Genomic DNA, 23,055 nt, shown 5'->3' on the forward strand with positions numbered 1-23,055 from the left:
CTTAGTTGATTGTAAAGTGTACCTCTATGCCAGGGGTGCCCATTCTCATCCAGAATGGCCAATGTATGTTTTAATTCCAGTCAAGCAGGAGATGTCACAGTGTGTTTTTTACACTGGCTGACAGATTAAACAAGGTGATTCAGGTGTGCTCCTGTTTGTTGAATGGAAATGAAGATGCCACATCAATTAGATTGCAGATTGCTTGATTTGGTGTTTTAAAACCAGTATATTTTTTGCATGTTTGTCACTCATAAATATTTCAAAACTCACCCTGTGTGAAAAATTGTTTGGTCTGCACAATTTCTCTAGCCACACCCAGTCCTGACCTGAATTCTATTGAAATGCTGTGGCATGACCTTAAAAGGGTGGTTCATGCTGGAAAATCCTCCAATATAGAGGAATTACAACAATTCTGCAAAGAAAAGTGGACCAAAATTCCTTTACAGTGCTGTGAAAGGCTCACTAAAAGATACCACAAATGCTTGATTGCAATTGTTGCTGCTAAGGGTGGCCCAACCAGTTATTAGATTTAGGGGGCAAACACTTTTTCCACACAGGACCATGTAGGTTTGGAAAATTTTCTCCCTTAATAATGAAAACATTGTGTTTCCTTGCATTGTCTTTGACTAATATTTAAATTTGTTTGATGATCTGAAACATTTAAGAGTGAAAATTGTGTATTGTGTATCAGAGAGAAGAAGACAGGGAGGGGCTTATGCTGCACACTCACCTTCAAATTCTAGGGTAGAGGTCATCAGTTCCAGCCCTGACACACCTGATTTATTTAAGATATACATACAACATAGACTTACCAGTATCACAATTGAAAATAATATTTTAAACAATTTGCATTTATTCATTTGACTGTTATTATACAATGTTTTAATTAATTAATGCAGTTTCCTGTGGTCTTAAAGAACAATATCTGTGATGTGCATTGGTCAAACTACCTCAAGCCTCTGTACCCTGTGTAATCATCCTTGTTCTGAATGAAAGGTTTGAATGCCTGTTCCTTTAAATGATAATGAGAAACTGCTCATCCTGCCCCCCCCCCCCAACATCACCCCTTTTTCATAACTTTTAATCTATCTTTTAAGTCTTATATTTCACTCCCAAGCTTATATTTTCGTTCTGTTTGCATGAAGAATCGGCTGAAACTCAGCATCAGCCATACAGAACTGAGGGCCTCACAAGCGGCTTGGGCCAGTTACCATATTACACTCAGAAACCGGAGTGTTTTCAGATGCGCTGCAGGATTTTTCCCATATTATACTTTACGCAACTGCGGTGTTGGAACATGCACAGCTCGGGCCGGATGTGAGCCATAAGTTTGGGACAGAATCGGGCCTAGATTCACACTGGAACCAGGCCAAAAGCCCACGCTGAGCCACAGTTACATCATAGAGTCTGACTTCAATTTGAATGTGATTTCGCTAAACATAGAGCTTGATAAAAGCCTGATCCTTTCCTCCAATAAAAGAGCCAATCAGCTTGCTGGTTGTGTGAGAGGAGAGGACAAGCAGGGTAGCTGTAACAAGTCAAAAAAATCATGTTTATTTGTGCATTATTGAGTCAAATACTACAAAAGGTTAATGAGGTAAATGAGCCCCAAAAGAGCACAACTGGCCCTGTGGGTGTGTAGCGCTAGAGCTTCACATGTGTGGGTTAGTTAATCAGCTTAGCTAAAAAAATCTCAATCAGTAGGATAATCTGACATTTAGTTTGCAGTAGTTTGGCCTCTTCCCTTTCAAACAGATAAGAGACTGGTCTTGCATGACTGGCTACATTGCAAAAATGGCCACAGAATGAACAGACTTTGCCTATAAGGACTTTGGTCACATGGCCCAAGTTTGAATCTAGGGAATGGGCAATCTGAGTAAAAGGGCAGAGTAGCCACTTATGTTTCATTTTACTTTGAGTTATTTCCTTTCTGTTTAGGTTTTTTGCTACTCAAATCAGGATCATTATGCACTAATATTGCAATTTTTTTGTCAAAGTTTTTGGGAACCTCGGGATATTTATGAAGCACTACCTGGTTGCACAAATTAACCTGCAGCCGCCTTTTGAATTTATGATGGATTCTCAGTTCAAACTCAGAAAATGCCAAGTTTGGACAAGCATTCTTAGAGTTGTCAGTGTGTGACTCTTGAGGCGGCACAAACACTTTTGTGTATTTGGACTGTACTTAGCTGTGTGCAAACAGTTTAATTGAAAAGTAGCTGGGCTCAAAAAATAGTGGGTGGAGTGGGTGCCGAGTGGTCCAGCGGTCTAAAGTCACTATGAGCGGGAGGTTGAAGGTTTGAACCCCCGCTCATGCAGCTTTGCCATTAAGCTGCTGGTGCTCAAAGGGAGCAAAATTGGCCTCGCTCCCTCCCGGTGGGTAGATGGCACTCTCCCCCCACATCACTCCTATGGTGATGTCCGCAGTACAGGGCGTCTGTGAGCTGATGTATCAGAACCGAGTCGCTGCACTTTCCTCAGAGTGCGCTGTGATGCTACTCGGCAATGCTGCATCAGCAGCAGCTCAAAAAGAAGTTTTGGCTAGCTTCACATGTATCAGAAGAGGCATGTGTTAGTCTTCACCCTCTTGGTGTGTTGGGGCATCACTAGTGATAGGGGGCGTCCTAATGAGTGGGTTGGGTATTTGGCTGTGCTAAATTGGGAAGAAAATTGGAAAAATTTGAAGAAAAAAAAAAGTGAGTGGAGCTATTCGGGTAAGAGGCTGTAGTATTCTAATGGGGCATTGTGCTGATTGCCCTGTTTTCTAACTTGGAAAGACAACAGTTGGCTTATTTGCTTTTTTAATAACATCTTATAACATTCTTTTGCAGGTGTTCTTTCTTGTATGTAAATTTTCTGGAGGCCGAAGGACAGAGAGCAGTAAAAATGAACAAACAACGCTCAGTTTTATTCACTGCAAGGACACTTTATAATAGTTATGAAGCAATAAATATTCACATCTCTCTGTATTCAGTTGCACATTGTCTGTACACAAGTTAGAGGACTTAATAATATCTCATATTTCATAGATTTCTAAAATAACATTCAGCTCTGTTGTGACATATATGTATATATATCTATATATGTTGGTATAGGCTTACAAAATAAATATGCAATATTCACCTACAATGAATGGAAACTCTCATACACACATTACATTCAGACATACACACACGATCCTGAATAATAGTTCTCTGTTTGCTTCATGGTCAATATTAAATGTTGATATCCTGTTATGTACAGTCATACTAATAGAACATTCTTCATTCAGTAAGTACTGCAGTCATGCAATAACATCCACGTGGGCGGAGTGGGGGATGGGGGGTTGCAGCAGTTGGAGACAGATGACGCATCTTTTGACTCTTATTTTTAGTTCTTAATGGTGGAGAAGGAGCTGATGTAGTCTAGATGTAGGAATACACTGGCTCCTGGTATATTAGTGTATTAGTATTGAAACTGAAGCTTCAGGTCCAGTATCAATATCTCACGTCGTGGTAAAATCTGTAAACTACATTTCCTTTTGTTCCTTTTTTTAAGGAAAAAGGCTAACAGTAGAATCAGATTTGTTTAAAAATGCCCCACTTCAACCCAAATAGTAAATCTGTGAACTGCACATTTAAAAAAAGAAATAATAATAAAAAAACAAACCTCAAAAAAATCTCAAAACAGAACCACAACTAACCTAGAAAAAGGTCAAATAAATATCAGGACAAATCTGCAACATTCAGTAACACTTGTAAAGACAAGTGTGATTGTCCACACAAACCACTAACCAACGTCGAATTCATGAAAGGTCACGTTTCAGAGACTGTCCACCATGCTCTGCTCAACTGTGAGAGGACTTTATATACAGTATGTGTTTCTATTACTTCCATGTATTTATACCATCTGTTCAATGAAATACAGCATAATCATAATAATGAACATAACTAATCATTCATAGTATACAATTATATCAGAATTAAAAAAAGAGAAAGAAAATAGCAAAAAAAGGAGAACAGCATCAATGCAACCCTGTGGATTGTATTTGATTTGCACTTACACAAACAAGCATTTCAAATACAGACAGACTATTAAGGAGGAGAAATGTTTTTTTCACATGACTGACTAGCCCTCATAAGTCAGAGTCCCTTTTCTGGACCAATTTAGTGAACCGTTTCCACAGGTACAGTATTGTATGATCAATGTATGAAGAAAATCTGTGATTTCCATCAGTCGTCTGTCGATTTATGTAAATTCTCACAATTCTGTTATTGAACTGTGATAATAAAAACGATGGTGAGCAGGCAGTTTAGTCATTAAAGGTCTCTGGTTGGTGTTCCACTGATTGTCCCGTTTGTTAATCTCGTCTGTGGTTGTTAAATCTGACCATCTGGGTTTTACTGCTTTTTCAAACGCAGTATCATCTCAGTTTAAGGACAGCTGTGCTCAGCTATAACACCAGCAACAAGCAGTGATTTCATTATTATTACTGAGAAGATGATGAAAGAAAGGTGCAGAGGTAAACTGCAGGATAACAGTGTTGATTTTAAGGAGCAGTAAAGCAACTCAGCTGGAATACAGTGTTACAAGGGAGTTTCAGTTAAGTTTCTCCAGCGCTGAGGCTGGAGCAGCATTAGCATTAGCCGCTAACCACAGCGCTAGCCCTTTCGCAGCTCAGAGGTGAGTATATCAGACTGTAGCCTGCGTGTTTGCCATGTTAAAACAAGCTACGTGGGACGAACCGTTACCCTGGTTTACCGAAACACTCAGAGTTCCTCAGTGTAGCTCTGTTAAAATGATAGAAAAGCCAAGCTTACTATGAATAAACGGAAGCGCTTAACAACATGGCAACACACCTGTTCCTTAATATTGTCACTTAAAATGCACCTAATAATCCTGTGCGCCTTATGTATGAAAATAAATCAGAAAATAGACGTTCACTGATAAGGATCCTTATAATACAGTGTCCGTAAAACATGGTATTCATTTTCAAGATTAATATCTATATGTTGAATCACAATCAATTATTTAACCCTTCTCAAATTGCAGTTAAGGCAGGTCCAATTTTGAATTGCACATATTTAACTTGTTTAATATTACCGACATATTGTAATGTAGGGGACAAATAAGACAAAACAAATATTCTTGCACAGATTGTCTGCAATTTTAGATATAAAAAGCTATTAAATTACTGGGCTATTGCACAACTTACAATCTGATAATAATGTATTATTGAACACTTTATTAAGAACATCTGCACATCTACAACAACTAAAGACTGCATCATGTTCCTTCTTTCTGTCAGCCAAAAAAACAGAGAGCTGAGGCCTCCGGAAAAACAGGCTAACTAAAACTGGAGTCAGAATTCAGCAGCAACAGCATTAATCCATGGACCTAGCCTGTTTTAAGTTGGCTGGTAGATGTTGTGTAATGGTATGGGGAATGTCTTCTTGGATTGATGTGTATTACTCCTGTCATGGTCACAGCCTAATAATGGCTACTTCCAGCATAATAACGCATTATGTCACAAAGCAAAAGTTGTCTCAAACTCTTTCCAGTATCAGTATTTGAATTTGAGTTTCTAATAAAGTGCTTTGTGAGTGTATACTTAGGATAACTATAGTACCATGTTAACCCATACCCTGAAAACCTAATTACAATTGAAAGCCCATCCAAGTGTGGTTTCCATCTGTTCACTCCAGTTCAAAGCTCAGCTCTGCCTTCCACAGTCAAACTATAAAATTCCTTTAGGTCAAAAAACCCAAATCACGCTCTTCAGCATTTTTTTTTAGTAACAAGCGTAAAGGACGTTCATGTTTGCTAACTAACATTTACAGTCACAACAGTTACACCTCCAACAAGAGGGTAAGACTGAAAGAAATGTTTTAACTGATTCATCATGGCTTCTGTAATTCGAACATTCGAACCTGATAGAATTAGGCTTATACGCATAAAATGAAAAAATCTTTCTGAAGAGTGTATCTGAAAAGGTAAAACGTTCAATAGCAGTGTGAGACACTGTAGTCTCTTTACACATGGTTCTCTAACAAGTCAGTGTAACACAGGAACACAGCAAAACCTACTGATCTCTTTATTAAAAAGCTGGACGTCAACTAATTAATGGATTGATTATTGCGTATATAGATCTTTACGACCGCTATCAGCTAATGCTTGAAACACATTTCAGATATTCTGTCACACTGGAATGGTAGCTGGAATGTACATTGTGTGCCCTGTAAAGTATTCAGAATCTCCTTGATGGTACGCTCTCTCTCTCTCTCTCCCTGACATACAGGTTTTAGGTCCATTCTTACATCAAGAAAGGCATTTAGACAAGCTCTCATGTTTCTGATGTGCTGGCCCTCAGAATACATTGTCTTATGGCAGTTTGTGCACCCCCTTTAGGTGAGTGTGTGTTGGGGTGTGTGTTTGTTCCCTGGTTGTACTGTATATATTATCGCTTTTGTTAAAAGATTTTATGATCTTGTAGTGTTTGGAGCTGAAGGAGGAAAGGACTTTATTGGGTGGCACTGAGTTACTTCCACACTTACATTGAAAGTAAGCTGCGGTAGGTTCTGAGGTTGTAGTCCTTGAACCGCGTAAACCACTGTAGGGCGATTGACCTCACCTTACATTTGTGAGTGTATTGTAAGTGTTGATTTGTAAATGTGTCCCGTGTCCGTCTCCCTTTGCATCCATCTACACTTGTGGGAAGCGCAGGTGAAAGTAACAGAGTCTCAGCAGGTTGCGCTTCTTCTTGTTCTCTGTCCTGGACCGGCCTCCCACTTCCTCCAGCCTCTCCGACGTCCCTCCTCCCACCACCAGGGGCCCCCGCAGCGAGCCCCAACCCCGTGACCTGCCACCCTTTACCCTGCTCACACTACCGTGCTGATCCGGTTGGTAGGCTTGGATTTGGCCCGGTCGACTGTACCGGTCCCCCCAGGTGCGGCTCCTCCACTCTGTCCCACCGAGGCTTGGGACCCCGGGGCCTGTGACCCGGCCGGCAGTGGCAGAGGCGGTGGCGGGGCGGGGTGCTGGGGGGGGAGAGGGGAGAGAGGCGTAAGAGGGGTAAGGGGGGAGGAAGGGGGGGGTAAAGGGGAGTGGGGGGGGGGGAGGGGGGATGGAGGAGAGCAGTGGAGGATACTGGGGCAGATACGGGCCGACCGGCGGCCCGTGATGGGCAGTGGCGGGAGGGGGCGCGGAGACTGGCGGCGGGGGTGGGGGCGGCTGGGTGGGCGCCGGGGGCGGGCTGGCGAAGATGAAATGGGCGGGGAGGGGCGTATGCCCCACGTGGGAGTGAGCGTGCGGGTGCGGCTGCGAGTGTGACAATGTCAGCGGAGGCTTGCAGACGGCGCCCCCTCTGGCCGAGTGTGAGGGCTGAGGTGGAGTGTGGAAGAGGGCAAACTGCGGGTGTTGGGAGAGTGGGGAGTGAGGAGAAAGGGGGGGAGGCGGCACGACGCACGTTGAGGGTATGTGTCCCAAGGTCCCGTAGCGAGCTTGCGGCAAAGCATGCTGGGAAAGTGGCGGGGGGTAAGGGTTGTGCCCGGAGGGGTTGGGGAGAGGCCGACGTGGCAGGGTGACCCGCTGTAATGTGGGGTGCTGGTGCTGGTGTCCAGATGCCGGCGCGCTCTGCACGTGGTAGCGTTGGTGCGGGTGGTAATATGGGGGCGGAGGCTGTTGCCCAGCCACACTGCTGCTGTTGCTGCTGCTGGTAGTAGTGTGGCAGTATTGGGCGTGCAGGGCCTGGATCTTGGAAGGGCCCCCTGCTTCCGCAGAGCACGGGGAAGGAGAGTGGGGCGGAGGGCCCCCAGTGCTCGGCGGGGCCACGGGGGCGGGGTAAGGTGGCCCCGGGGGGATAATGGGGCCTGGCGCTTTGGCACGCTTGCCCCCAAACAGGGAGCCCAGGAAGGAGCCGGCAGTGCTCGTCCCACTCCCCGTCCCACTGGCTCCTCTCTCGCTGCTGCTGCTGCTGGAGGCTGGCCCAGCGCCAGCCACCGCAGGTGTGGTGTGTTGTTGCTGCTGCCCCGGCCCACCCCCCATCCCCACTCCGGGGCTCAGGATGGGGCGGTGAGGCCGGTAGTCTTCGGCTCCATAGCAGCTCGGGAGAACAGTGGCTATTGGATAACGCTGGTGAGGCCGCGGACTGCTAATGATGGAACCCTAAGACAAAGAGAGTGGGGGAAGAGGAGAAAGAGAGCAGGAGGAGGGCAAGAGGAGGAGAGGCAGAGGAAAAGGGTTCCAAAGCGAGAAGGGATTGCAAAAGACATTGCAAAAGATGCAAAGAGGGTCAGGGAAAGAAAGGAAGAGGCATGAGAAAAGGAGGTAGGCAGAGAAAGCGAGGGGAAAGCATCAGAGTGCCCAGCAGTGATGGGAAGTGCAATGGGAATAAAAAGGTTAAAGGTAAAGATAGATGAAAGGTGAAAGGATAGATGGGGGAGGAGAAATGGGTGAGTTGATTAGAGTCATGGAACAATTTAACTTTCGTATATTACAATAATATACATATGGTACAGAACACAAACACCACAACAGATGCGAATGTCAAACCACAGGAAGTAACAAAGGAAGGGGCACTGAAAACAACAAATGCGGGTTGTTCATGCATGAAAACTGTATTTACACCACTATATACTACAAAACATTCACAGTGAACAGCAAATCCACCGATCCAAAGCTCACGCAGCCATTGAGGTTCAATGGGAGATGTCTTCTCGGCCGCTTCAGAGCACACATTTGGGAAACCATCACTGTGATGCACTAGCAGGGAGCATATCACCGTGCATACACAGGCATAGGTAGCATACAAAGATGCAAAACTATGGCTCTGATTCTGTTGGGGGGGGTAGAGACATGCAAGGCAGGGCCATGTTTGTTTTTTCTTTGGTGGTGGTAGGGAAGATGTTCTCCAGGCAGACATGCTAGGTGGGTGGGGTGGTGGTCACTTTGGTGATGGGTTTTTGGGCGAAAGCTAAAGATACAGACCTCTGCTCCACTCAGACTTACTTCCATTGTACTGTCAAGGGAACCAACGCTGTTCCTGCGACCGCGTTTCCCTGCACCCAAGCAGGACATGTCAAGCATTTCCAAAGCGGTAGGTTTAAAGTGTTCATATGTGAGTGTTCATATGTGTGCTGGCATTATTACTGCACATCACAGACATACTGTGTTTTTGTGTGTGTATTGTTTAACTGCCATTTAAGTGCATAAGGCCATTTATTACTACGTAAAGTTTAAGCATATGTGTAAATTTGCTTACATGTGTCTCTGAGTCTCACCTGAATCAGATAGGTCCCTTAATGAGGAGCTGAGAGCAGTGCGCTTTAGGCCTTCACCGGGTGAGTAGTTGTCGTCCAGGCTGGGTCTTCCGATTGTGCCATTAACTACCTCATTCTTGACCCCGCCCACTCCTCCACCCACTACACTGCTACTCAACAGGCTGGGCCTCATCACGCCTTTCTGCTTCTCTAGCTCCGCTGCAGGGAAAGAAGAGGCACAGAGAAACGTTAGAGAGCCCTGCAGAGAACAGGATATAATACAGTGTATATTTACACTGATACTTTATGCAAATGCAATATGACAAAGAGACACCTGGGCCCTTTATAACTTCCCTGCAGCAAAATGTTTAATATCCTTCATATGTAATGATATGCTTTTAAATTTTGCACTGGGACTATGATGCAGATAAATGAATATAATGAATGTGTAAATGATAGCTTTGCAGTGGATATACAGCTCTGGAAAAATAAGGGAAACCACCTAAAAACTTATGAGTTTCTTTGATTTTACCAAACTAAAAACCTCTGGAATATAATCAAGATAATGGTTGATCACATTTGAATTGAATTTTTGCACCAGGAGTGGCATAAAGTTTCCAAAAGCAGTGTGTAAGACTGGTGGAGAACATGCCAAGATGCATAAAACTGTGATTAAAAATCAGGGTTATTCCACCAAATATTAATTTCTGAACTCTTAAACTTTATAATATGAACTTGTTTTAATTGCATTATTTGCGATGTTATTTCAGCTATTTATAATTTTCTGCAAATAAATACTCTAAATGACAATATTTTTGTTTAAAATTTGGGAGAAATGTTGTTCGTAGTTTATAGAATAAAACAACAATGTTCATTTTACTCAAACATAAACTTATAAATAGCAAAATCAGATAAACTGATTCAGACACTAATGTGGTCTTATATTTTTTTCCAGAGCTGTATATTTTCAGAAAAAGAAAAAAAAAATTAGATTTTCATGTAATTTTGTATCATTTCTATTGGTCCATTCCTTATGAACTTTTAATACAGCATAAAGCTTCACTTTATGTCAAAAAGTAAAAAAATGAATATATAAATAAGTTGTTTAATAATCAATTATGGCTCTTTTTGGAAATATATAGGATATGGTCACTTTAACTTTTCATCTCAGGTTTATAACTAAAAAAACTATGGATATAAAACCTGTATTGGTCTACATTTAGAGTCAAGAAGAAAATGTGTAAAATTATGTGTATATTAAGTGTTTATTACCAAACTGTGCCCTTAAAGACTGATTGACCTGGGACTGTTTTAGTAAATGTTGTGAAAAAGTTGTTACGAATATTTACAGCACAGTGGCACAGTCCTAACTGCAGTGCTTTTAGAAGGTGTGGTTCACTGTAGTGACCAGCAGAGGAGGCTGTACTCACACTCCACTCTGTATTTCTCCATCTCCTGCACCTCAGCAATGCTCTCTCTTAGGTCGCTGACGAAGCGCGTGCGGTCCTGCAGACTCGGAGCATTGAACACAATCAGCACCTTGCGCTCTCCGCCTGGGATCGCTGACGTTAGTCTGACACCATGTGGGTAGTCTGAGAGAGGATGTGAAAAAGAGAAAGATGAAGAGCGAGGACACGAGAAAGTGAAGCATATATCACAGCTTTTGAGCCCTCCAGAGAGGCTGGCAAAGTATTAGTCATTCTGATATATAAATACTTGAATATGCAAAGTAAATCTTACAGGAATTCTGGAACATGTGAACCTGCATCTCCACCAGAGGGAAGGACTGTCGGAAACTGTACGTCACTGAGGTTTTCTTCTTCTGGAAGATCTTTGTCACCTGTTAAGAAACAAGAGCAAAATAAGACCTGATGGCCTGCTGTGGATGACTGTGAATGATGATGAATCAGGTAAACTGATGTGACTGATGGACATACCACTAACAGGTCGTTGAAAAGGAAGACCTCTCTCTGGTGGACCCCGGTCCGCTGGGGTCGGTTGGGGTCAGGCACCTCATAGAGCTGGCAGCAGCAGACCAACCTACGATGAGGAAGAGACAGGACCTGCACAAGAACAGATTAGTGACTTTATGGGATATCACAATAAAAAATAATAACAGATAACTATATATTTTTTACCAAATAATCTATGTTTTTGTGTTTTTCTTCATCCAGCACTTCCAATTTACAAAAAAAAAATATTAAAACAATACCGGATTAATAACAAGTCAATCCTGTCATGTCACAGAAACTGATAGATAATTCAAACTTCTTTTATTCTGTTAATAGAGATTTGCGTGTTATGCTAGCATTAAGCTAACTGTGGCAAATATTAGCATTTGAAGCTCGTAAGAGACATTTAATTAGCATATCATTTTCTGTAGATGTTGCAGTTTTAGATACTGGATGAATGTAAATTATTTTAATAAAATGCCGGTGCCTCACAATATTACGAGATCATTTTATGCTCAAAATTTTGATAATCCTCAATATTTATGGCAATATGTCAAAACGGCGGAGTAGTGACCGATCTATTCTTACATTTTCTGACCTTCAGCATCTGTCATCCTCGTTAATGTATTTGAAATAATATATACATATGATGCCCTTCCCAAAAATAAATGACTTTAAATGTGTTATTTTAATTTGGTTTAGTGCATTTCTACTTATCAGTCCATAGTAGACCCCTGCAGTTGTGTCTCTTTTGTAGTCCTTGTATGTTCATATTTGGGGTTCTGTGTCTAAGCTGAGTTTGAACAATAATAAACAGGTCCACAAACAGATGTAGGATTCTACTATGTGTATGTTTGATTTAATGAGATTTAATTTGATATAAATGCTACTAAACGGTATAATACTACTGTTTTTACTACTGTTTAAATGGGGCAGCCATCTTGGGTTCTAAACTCAGGGTTGGCAAAGCTCTCCTGACTTGCTGAGTATGAATTCTGACATGTACGTGTGTTCCAGTTAAAATGTCCTCCTTAATTTGCAAATATTATCATGTGATGTTTGTAAGAGATGTTTACATAACATATACTTTCCTGTGGACGTTTATACACCATCAGTAAAGATTTGAGTTACACTCATAGCCTCTGAATATTAGCATGCTAAACACCCAGCTGTGGTACGATAATGCTAACCTGGTAATAGGGATTTGCAGGTTACACAAGCATTAAGCTAACTGTGGCAAATTCTGGCATTTGACATTTGAAACAGATCCATTTAAATAACATATACTCTCCTTTTAACATGATAGTTTTGATATTGGATGAATTTATACACCTTCATTAAAGATCCCAACTCTGAGCCTCTGACTATTACCAAATCCTATTAGCTTAGCTAAACACCCAGTTCTGCTTAGATAATGCTAACTTCTGCTAGCTTGCTAATATTAATTTGCCTGTTGCACTAATATCAAGCAAACTGTTGCAAATCCTGGCATTTTATGTTTGTAACAGGCATTTAAGGAATATATTATTTTCTTTGGATGAATTTAATCTCAGAGCCTCTGAATCGTCTTTGAAGCTGTTGGCTTAGATAAACACCCAAGTGCTGTGGTGGCACAGGGCATCAGTTACTAATATGATATGTTATGATATGTGGTGTTAAATCACTGATCTAATCTTTTCTGTCTATCAGATATGTCTGGATGAAACAGGCAGCAGCGGGGATGGTGACACACACTGTGTCTGGACGCACTGTAGAATCACATGCTTTTTTTGTCAAATTAAAATAAGCTAAATTACTCAGACTTCCTTAACTAATTAAAAGCTTAGGTGTGAAAATACCAGCCTGGCCAGCTCAAGCTAGTTTATGTGGCTTAGCTGGTTGAGCAGCACCTCAATGTTACCCATCATGTTTTTTTTTTAGCATTTGCATGAATGTCCAGGAAGTCAACTTCGTTTAAAAACAGTGGTTTATTTTTATTTTATGATTTATTTATCATAATGGAGGGAGAAGTCATACCATCTATATTGGAAAAGCCAGTTAAGAGTTTAGGTAGGTGGTATACTGCAGCACTGAATGATAAAGAGCAGGTGGAAGGGTTGAGGACAGAAATGGTGGAGGCCATTAATAGAATTGATAAGTCTTTTCTGCCAGGTAAATTAAAATTGTGGTGTCTGCAGTTTGGTTTGTTGCCTCGTCTAAGGTGGCCACTTACAGTTTATGATATTCCGATTTCTGAGGTTGAGAGGTTAGAAAGGGTTATGAGCAAGGCTATAAGGACATGGTTGGGGGTGCCGCGTTGCCTTAGTAGTGTGGCGTGGTGTGGGAGAGGGATGCTGGAACTGCCGTTGACGAGCTTGGTTGAGGAGTTCAAATGTGCTAAGGTAGGACGTGAAATGCAGTTGTTAGGGTCAAAAGACGGGCTGGTTAAAGCAACAGCACCAGTGACTAGGTCTGGGAGAAAGTGGAATGCTCGAGAAGCTACTCAAGCCGCAAGGAGGGCACTGGAGCACAGGGATGTTGTGGGGCAGGTGCAAAATGGGAGGGCAGGATTAGGTTTAGGTGATTCTTGGAAAGCATTCGGCAAGGCCACATCACCTGAGAAAAGGCGTATGGTTACAGGGTTTATTCGTGAGCAGGAGGAGGAAGCAAGGAGGGCAAAAGCAGCAGGGCAGAGTAAACAGGGGCAGTGGATGAGATGGGAAAGTGTAGAGAAGCGGAGAATCACCTGGCGAGAGTTATGGGGATTGGATACAGGCCGTATAAAGTTTCTTTTGGGAGCTACATATGATGTTCTGCCAACGCCACAAAACCTTGCTCAGTGGGTGGGTGAGGATCCAAGTTGTAAGCTATGTGCAGGAAGTGGCACGCTGAAGCACATTTTGTCGGCATGTAAGGTGAGTCTATCCCAGGGGCGCTACACATGGAGGCATAATCAGGTACTTAGATCTCTTGCAGGTGCACTTGATAAGAAACGGTTAGAAGTTAATAACATGCCCGTGGTAGGTTGCAGTAGGGTAATAACGTTTGTGCGTGAGGGGCAGCATAGTGGAGAAACAGCACAGTGCTTGAAAACTGCTGGTAAGTGGGCCAATGCACGAGATTGGAAGTTATTAGTGGATGTAGGTAGTAAACTGCAGATCCCACAGTGCATTCTGGTTACAACCTTGAGGCCGGATGTAGTGTTGTACTCTGAAAGTAAGCGGATAGTGTATTTTATAGAGCTGACTGTTCCGTTTGAAGACGAGGTAGATGGAGCTTATGAAAGGAAAAGGCTGAAGTATACAGACTTGGTGGCTGAGGTGAGAGAGCGTGGGTGGCAAGCGTATATTAGACCGGTAGAGGTAGGTACTAGAGGCTTTGTTGCGAAGTCTGCCACAAGACTGCTGTCTGAATTCGGAATTAGAGGTCGTGTGCTAAGGACTGTAGTGAAGGAGTTGTCAGATGTAGCTGAAAGATCTAGTCAGTGGTTGTGGTTCAGAAGGGCTGAGGCTGTGTGGGGAAGGGAGTGAGTTTGTGCTTCTACAGCAAGCTTGGAGGGGGGTGGGTCTGGGACGCCAGACTTCACTGTTGAGCCTTCTGGAGGTGTCGTGGGCCTAATTCAGCGAAACACTGACGAAGGAAGGTGCCTACCTGATGACCCCTGAGAAGAGCTTGCACTGAAGTTTGTGTTGGAGTTGTTAGATGTAGCTGAAAGATCTAGTCAGTGGTTGTGGTTCAGAAGGGCTGAGGCTACGTGGGGAAGGGAATGAGTTTGTGCTTCTACAGCAGGCTTGGAGGGGGGTGGGTCTGGGACGCCAGACTTCACCGTTGAGCCTTCTGGAGGTGTCGTGGGCCTAATTCAGCGAAACACTGACGAAGGAAGGTGCCTGCCTGATGACCCCTGAGAAGAGCTTGCACTGAAGTTTGTGTTAAAGTTTGGATGAAGGGGATTGGTGTGGTCCTGCTCTTGTAATAATTTGTCTCATGAGTTTTTGTAGACGTCTGAGTACTTGGCAGTTGAGGCACGGACCATGAACATAGTTCGCTATGCTTCTGGATTCTTGTCGAGCCAGTATCAGATGGTAGTGGTTGCTGTGTTCTGCTCACACAACTTATAATGTGATTTATTGTGTGTGATTGTGCTTAGGTAAGTGTGTTGTTGCCATAGTTAAAGGAAGTGATTAAGGAGGGATTCTATGTGTTCATAGGTTATTTTTTGGTAGGTCTGTTACTTGGCAGTTGAGGCAATGGACCATGAACATAGTGTTAGGCTGTGCTTCTGGATTCTTGTCGAGCCAGTATCAGATTGTGGTGGTTTTGCTATTGTTGTTAGTTGAGTGAGTAGTAGATCCTGGCTGAGCCCTATGCATAACCCCAGCTGTTAGGTGCAGGATTTGTCAATTTCCTGTATTATATTACTTGATATCTAGTTAAGCTAGTGACTGCTGTGAAGAGAACAGTTGACAACAGAGGAAAGACCCTGTGACAGCATGGAAAGACAGCTGACAAGAGGGAATAGACCCTAACGGTGCTGCCATGGGCTGGCAATCCATGGTAGCAGCCACCATGGTTAACCATGTGTGTGCAACCAAGCAAGCTACATTGAAAAAGAAAAAAGCAATACCCCAGGAGTCAGCGAGAGCAGGGGTGGAAGATGACTCACAGGCGGATAACATGGTTACGGACTCTGGAACGGACATGACTACGAGAAGTGGGTTAAGCATAGAGGCAGGTGGGATGGTAAGTGGAAAGGAGTTGCTGACCTGTGTGTGTGGGTGGAGCAAGGTCACATCAGTGAGAGGGCTGAGGATACACCAAGGAAAGATGAGGTGCTTGAGTGAAGGAGTGCAGGGGCCCCGCATTGAACAATACTTTGAACAGAATTGTTTGAGTCAGTCGGCTGAAGTCCAGCGGCAGGTTACGTGCCACAGTCCGCAGGATATCAATACCTTTGATACTAGGGAGGCTAACTTAAGCACAGAAGGAGTGGAGGATGAAGGAGGTGTTGATAGGTCAAAGGCTAAGGGAAAGCAGATGGGTAGGGAGAAAGGAATCGGTCAAAGATCCAAAGTTAAATGGCCAGGCACAGGAGACAAGATGGCATGGAGGAGTATTAATGATGATTTGAAAGGTATGCTTGAGGGTTTGAAGGGAACAGCAGAGAGTAAATTGAACAGGCTAGGTAAAGTCATTTATGATTATGGAATGGCAAGATTTGGTGTTGTGCAGAGGAACGTAAAGTGTCAAGATGTAGTTAAATCAAGGCGGCAGGTAGAAATAGAAAAACTGGTTAAGGAATCAAGGTTACTCAGAAAGAAGTGGAAGAAGGGGAATGAGGCAGAAAGAGAGGGCATTGAGTTATTGCAGGAGGAGTTGAGAAGTAAGTTGGTAAAATTGCGGAGAGCAGAGGCTATGAGGAAAAGGAGGAAGAAGAAGGAGCGTGCTAGGATAGAGTTCTTTAGAGATCCATTTAGGTTTGTTAAGAGTCTGTTTAGTAAGGAGAAATCAGGAAATCTAAAGGTCGGAAAGAGGGAGTTGGAGGAGCACTTTAAGAGTGTTTACACAGAGAAGGAAAGGTCTAGCGACCTGGACCTACCAGCAGACATGCCGCCGTTAGGTGATATAGAGTGGAAAATGGATGTTAACCCCCCTAGGTGGAGTGAGGTTCAGGAGGTGGTGAAGGCTGCAAAGGCAGGTTCTGCCCCAGGGCCAAATGGGGTTCCATATAGATTATATAAAAGTGCACCAGATGTTTTGAAGTTTCTATGGAAACTAATGGCTATAGTGTGGAAGAAGGGGATTATTCCAAAGGAGTGGCGCAGAGCAGGTGGTGTTCTTATCCCAAAAGAAAAGGATTCTGTGGCTATTGATCAGTTCCGTCCCATAAGCTTGTTGAATGTGGAGGGTAAGATCTTCTTTAGTGTGGTTGCACGTAGACTAGCAACGTACCTGAAAAGAAATAATTTAATTGATACGTCTGTACAAAAGGCAGGAATTGCAGGTTTTTCTGGTTGCATAGAGCATAATAGTATGATTTGGCATCAGATTCAAACAGCAAGAGCCGAGAAAAAGGATCTACATGTGGTGTTTTTAGATCTGGCTAATGCTTTTGGTTCGGTACCGCATGCATTGTTGTGGAAGGCATTCAATTTTTTTAGGGTTCCAGAAGAGATTTCAAGGTTAGTTAAAGCCTATTTTGAAGACATACAGTTTTGCTTTAGTGTAGGGGAGTGTGTCACATCTTGGCAACGACTGGAAATAGGTATAATGGCAGGTTGTACAATTTCACCGCTAGCGTTTACGATGGCAATGGAGGTGATTATTAGGGCTTCTAAGTGGGTCGTAGGCGGGGAGAGGCTGCATGATGGCACCCGGCTCCCACCAGTTAGGGCGTTTATGGATGATATGACAACATTAACGACCACGGTGCCATGTACCCGGCGACTGCTAGGGAAGTTAAATGATAATCTTAGGCTGGCTAGGATGAAAGTTAAACCGAGCAAGTCTAGGAGTGTATCAGTCGTTAAAGGGAAATTGATACAAGAAAGGTTTATGATGGAGGGAGAAGTCATACCATCTATATTGGAAAAGCCAGTTAAGAGTTTAGGTAGGTGGTATACTGCAGCACTGAATGATAAAGAGCAGGTGGAAGGGTTGAGGACAGAAATGGTGGAGGCCATTAATAGAATTGATAAGTCTTTTCTGCCAGGTAAATTAAAATTGTGGTGTCTGCAGTTTGGTTTGTTGCCTCGTCTAAGGTGGCCACTTACAGTTTATGATATTCCGATTTCTGAGGTTGAGAGGTTAGAAAGGGTTATGAGCAAGGCTATAAGGACATGGTTGGGGGTGCCGCGTTGCCTTAGTAGTGTGGCGTGGTGTGGGAGAGGGATGCTGGAACTGCCGTTGACGAGCTTGGTTGAGGAGTTCAAATGTGCTAAGGTAGGACGTGAAATGCAGTTGTTAGGGTCAAAAGACGGGCTGGTTAAAGCAACAGCACCAGTGACTAGGTCTGGGAGAAAGTGGAATGCTCGAGAAGCTACTCAAGCCGCAAGGAGGGCACTGGAGCACAGGGATGTTGTGGGGCAGGTGCAAAATGGGAGGGCAGGATTAGGTTTAGGTGATTCTTGGAAAGCATTCGGCAAGGCCACATCACCTGAGAAAAGGCGTATGGTTACAGGGTTTATTCGTGAGCAGGAGGAGGAAGCAAGGAGGGCAAAAGCAGCAGGGCAGAGTAAACAGGGGCAGTGGATGAGATGGGAAAGTGTAGAGAAGCGGAGAATCACCTGGCGAGAGTTATGGGGATTGGATACAGGCCGTATAAAGTTTCTTTTGGGAGCTACATATGATGTTCTGCCAACGCCACAAAACCTTGCTCAGTGGGTGGGTGAGGATCCAAGTTGTAAGCTATGTGCAGGAAGTGGCACGCTGAAGCACATTTTGTCGGCATGTAAGGTGAGTCTATCCCAGGGGCGCTACACATGGAGGCATAATCAGGTACTTAGATCTCTTGCAGGTGCACTTGATAAGAAACGGTTAGAAGTTAATAACATGCCCGTGGTAGGTTGCAGTAGGGTAATAACGTTTGTGCGTGAGGGGCAGCATAGTGGAGAAACAGCACAGTGCTTGAAAACTGCTGGTAAGTGGGCCAATGCACGAGATTGGAAGTTATTAGTGGATGTAGGTAGTAAACTGCAGATCCCACAGTGCATTCTGGTTACAACCTTGAGGCCGGATGTAGTGTTGTACTCTGAAAGTAAGCGGATAGTGTATTTTATAGAGCTGACTGTTCCGTTTGAAGACGAGGTAGATGGAGCTTATGAAAGGAAAAGGCTGAAGTATACAGACTTGGTGGCTGAGGTGAGAGAGCGTGGGTGGCAAGCGTATATTAGACCGGTAGAGGTAGGTACTAGAGGCTTTGTTGCGAAGTCTGCCACAAGACTGCTGTCTGAATTCGGAATTAGAGGTCGTGTGCTAAGGACTGTAGTGAAGGAGTTGTCAGATGTAGCTGAAAGATCTAGTCAGTGGTTGTGGTTCAGAAGGGCTGAGGCTGTGTGGGGAAGGGAGTGAGTTTGTGCTTCTACAGCAAGCTTGGAGGGGGGTGGGTCTGGGACGCCAGACTTCACTGTTGAGCCTTCTGGAGGTGTCGTGGGCCTAATTCAGCGAAACACTGACGAAGGAAGGTGCCTACCTGATGACCCCTGAGAAGAGCTTGCACTGAAGTTTGTGTTGGAGTTGTTAGATGTAGCTGAAAGATCTAGTCAGTGGTTGTGGTTCAGAAGGGCTGAGGCTACGTGGGGAAGGGAATGAGTTTGTGCTTCTACAGCAGGCTTGGAGGGGGGTGGGTCTGGGACGCCAGACTTCACCGTTGAGCCTTCTGGAGGTGTCGTGGGCCTAATTCAGCGAAACACTGACGAAGGAAGGTGCCTGCCTGATGACCCCTGAGAAGAGCTTGCACTGAAGTTTGTGTTAAAGTTTGGATGAAGGGGATTGGTGTGGTCCTGCTCTTGTAATAATTTGTCTCATGAGTTTTTGTAGACGTCTGAGTACTTGGCAGTTGAGGCACGGACCATGAACATAGTTCGCTATGCTTCTGGATTCTTGTCGAGCCAGTATCAGATGGTAGTGGTTGCTGTGTTCTGCTCACACAACTTATAATGTGATTTATTGTGTGTGATTGTGCTTAGGTAAGTGTGTTGTTGCCATAGTTAAAGGAAGTGATTAAGGAGGGATTCTATGTGTTCATAGGTTATTTTTTGGTAGGTCTGTTACTTGGCAGTTGAGGCAATGGACCATGAACATAGTGTTAGGCTGTGCTTCTGGATTCTTGTCGAGCCAGTATCAGATTGTGGTGGTTTTGCTATTGTTGTTAGTTGAGTGAGTAGTAGATCCTGGCTGAGCCCTATGCATAACCCCAGCTGTTAGGTGCAGGATTTGTCAATTTCCTGTATTATATTACTAATATGACAATAATATTATAAACAGTTAATTTGACCAGCTGAGTACAATATTTATTTTTATTTTAATTATTTTTATTTCTGTATAATTCCAATGTCTGTTCTATTGCAGTGGCATAAAATGACATTAATGCAATCAATATAATCAATCAATATGACCAATATGATGGTACTACTAGTCCACCAATATAAAGAGTTAGACATTTAGCTTGCTCAAGATGGTCATGCTGATACACTATGTTGGTCAAGAGCTAAGCTGGTAAATCAGTTCAACTAGCCAGTGTACCAGCATAATATATTTTCACATGGATGTCCAATTTTTAAACACCTTTTCCATCACCTTGACCATAAAAGGCCAGCTTAGACCATTTAAAACAATTCACTGGGACCCCAGAACTAACTTTGACAATCTTAAGAAAGGTTAAATCACCTAAAACATATATACTCACTGGTTTCTTGCCCACAATTACTCTCTCTACAGCCTGGACCTGCGAGACATGGTCATCATTGGTCCTCAACTCCCACTTCTGAATGCGCTGGTAAATCCCAACCAGCAGGTCACGTGGGATATCCTGTCCATTGTCTACTCCTGAGACACAGAGATAATCCACTGTGTTAATGTTGTGTTAATAAAGTTCTAGACCATTTTACAGTATGAGAGCTAATACTGAATGTGCATTTCATATTATGATTACTGTTATGGTTACTGTTTGTATGAACTTAAACAGATAATGGGATAAATCAGAGTTTACGTGAGTCAGGTAATAAATGCAAAATCAAAATCAAAATGTTATCCAAGCTAAAACATTAAATTATTTTGTAGTTTTTTTCTGTGTGATGACTTTGATATCTAAAAAACATCTTTTATCTTTTGAGGAACACTATTTGTACATATTTACATCATAAGATATAAAAATGTAAGGCAGATCTTGGCATAATAGAAAAGCTGCAGCTAGATGCAGTGACTGATGAACCTATGCAAGCTCATTACAAATAAATATCAGACAGTAAATAAACTTCTAATATTCTCACAGCAGCAAAATACTAAGAACACCATATTTTAGTTTGAAGTAATGCGAGGACTACTAATAAAAAAAAGAAGCATTAAAAATAACTTTAATTATAGGTGTTAGAAAATGTGAAGGGTTCAACAATGCTCGCTTATTTTTTATTTTTTGCTTATTTTTCTGCATGTGTAAATCATAGACTGTGTATAGCTGGACAGAGCATCGTCTCTCAGAAGTGAAGAAACCACAGGTATGGCGCCCCCTACTGTTCGGTTACAGAAAGCTGCGTAACCCCACCCATCGCCATAGGTTTCAATGGCAAAACAGACAACTTTCAATCACGTTTTTTTTTCCAATATACTGTAATTCTACCTTTATTCCTACCATTACTTAAATGCAATAGCTAGTGTAACCTCTGCTTATATTGTCAAATTTTATATCCCCACAGAATTCGTTTTTTAAAACGTTATTCAGCTCTATTTAAAAAGCTGTGGTTAGAGTAAAAGGGCTGGGTTACACCTAGCGGGGTGGGACCAATGACTGTATGGGTAGGACCATAGACTGTGTGAGCTCTGTGGAGGCAGGGCTTTATTTAAATGAGTAGGCTGTCTCTCCACAGTCTCCTCTGGTCTCTACTGCGCAGACTCTACTGACTCGGGATTAATTTTCATTGAATAAATATGAACGGCGACACGGCGTCCATCTTTTTTTACAGTCTCTGGTGTAAACTGATAAATCCAAGAATACTCTGGATATGATTACACAATTACTGAGATAAAAAAATAATTCTTAATCAAATTCTAGATCTCACTCTGATCTAAGAAATCGTGTGCTGTTACAGTGCAAATATAAATCCATGTATAACCAGATTATGAAGCGCATGCACACCCACTTACTGTAACAAGGAAGCTAAAGGCATTATATATTCATAGTGTCATAGTCTCCATAGTGTCATAGTCTCTATTAGTTTTATTGATTGTTTACTGTACTAGATGGAAATTCCTGTAAGCTGTAATAAATATAATTAATACAAGACCAAACAAACTAAAATGGGTGTGTGTCTGTGTGCATGTAAGGGAGTGTGCACGTGTGAAAATATGATTGGAATCTCACCTCTCAGGTTCTTGATGAAATCATCTAGTTTCATCTTCCTGTCCGCTTTGACACTGGGGCTGTACATGTCTGTGTTAAGGAGAATGATGGCAAACGCCAGGATGAAGATGGTGTCAGGGTTCTGGAACTGCCGCACCAGTGCAGGGTTACACACGCAGTACCTCTGACTGAGAGAGAGAGAGAAAATGAAAGAGAGATTACTAAACACAAATTTCAAATACCGCACATTACATTCTTATTACGTAGAAATATTAGGTGTAGAGTTGTGAATATTTACATATTTGAAACATGACCTTTACTGTAACAAATAAACAACACTCCTCACCTGAAAGCCTCAATGAGTCGTTCCACTTTTTGAGCCTCTCCTTGCACTTTGATCTGGGCCTGAAACTTCCTCAGAGCATCATCTAGATCCATTCCAGAAAAGTCCATCTCATCTACCACACAACTGAAACACAAGAGAGAGGGGGCACAGAAACATTCATATACAGCTGGTGCTTACTAAATAGAGCTGCAGAATGCATCATATCAGCATCAGCACTGCAAAAAAGTGCACGTGCAAGATCACAGGATGTGCAATGTCACATAACACAAAATAAACACTTCATGCTACAATTTGCTTAATATAAAAGGGAAATTCACACTCAGTGTTGGGTACAACTACCAGAGATAATAATATCATGACATGCTGCATTATTGATTTTAAATGAAATATAGTCAAAATGTACTGTATTTTTATCAATTTATTTAGAATTTTGTCCCTTTTTCAGTTACCACGCCCATTTTTTCTGTTATTAGGACTTCCCCCATCACT

At 42.7% G+C, this 23,055-nt stretch overlaps 1 protein-coding gene across 1 annotated transcript in view; it reads right to left on the bottom strand.

Moving 5' to 3' along the window:
* Window positions 1-2,881: 2,881 nt before the first annotated feature.
* The window catches only part of iqsec2b (IQ motif and Sec7 domain ArfGEF 2b), a 126,734-nt gene continuing 106,560 nt past the window's right edge, over window positions 2,882-23,055 (bottom strand). The window contains 10 exon segments of the mRNA XM_022670642.2: window positions 2,882-7,092; window positions 7,094-8,128; window positions 8,965-9,035; window positions 9,258-9,455; window positions 10,667-10,828; window positions 10,977-11,076; window positions 11,174-11,299; window positions 20,571-20,710; window positions 22,242-22,408; window positions 22,567-22,689. Coding sequence (XP_022526363.2) covers window positions 6,682-7,092; window positions 7,094-8,128; window positions 8,965-9,035; window positions 9,258-9,455; window positions 10,667-10,828; window positions 10,977-11,076; window positions 11,174-11,299; window positions 20,571-20,710; window positions 22,242-22,408; window positions 22,567-22,689 — 2,533 coding nt within the window. The 3' untranslated portion in view covers window positions 2,882-6,681.

This window comes from Astyanax mexicanus, chromosome 12 (genome assembly GCF_023375975.1).
Source record: "Astyanax mexicanus isolate ESR-SI-001 chromosome 12, AstMex3_surface, whole genome shotgun sequence".
Lineage (NCBI taxonomy): Eukaryota > Metazoa > Chordata > Actinopteri > Characiformes > Acestrorhamphidae > Astyanax > Astyanax mexicanus.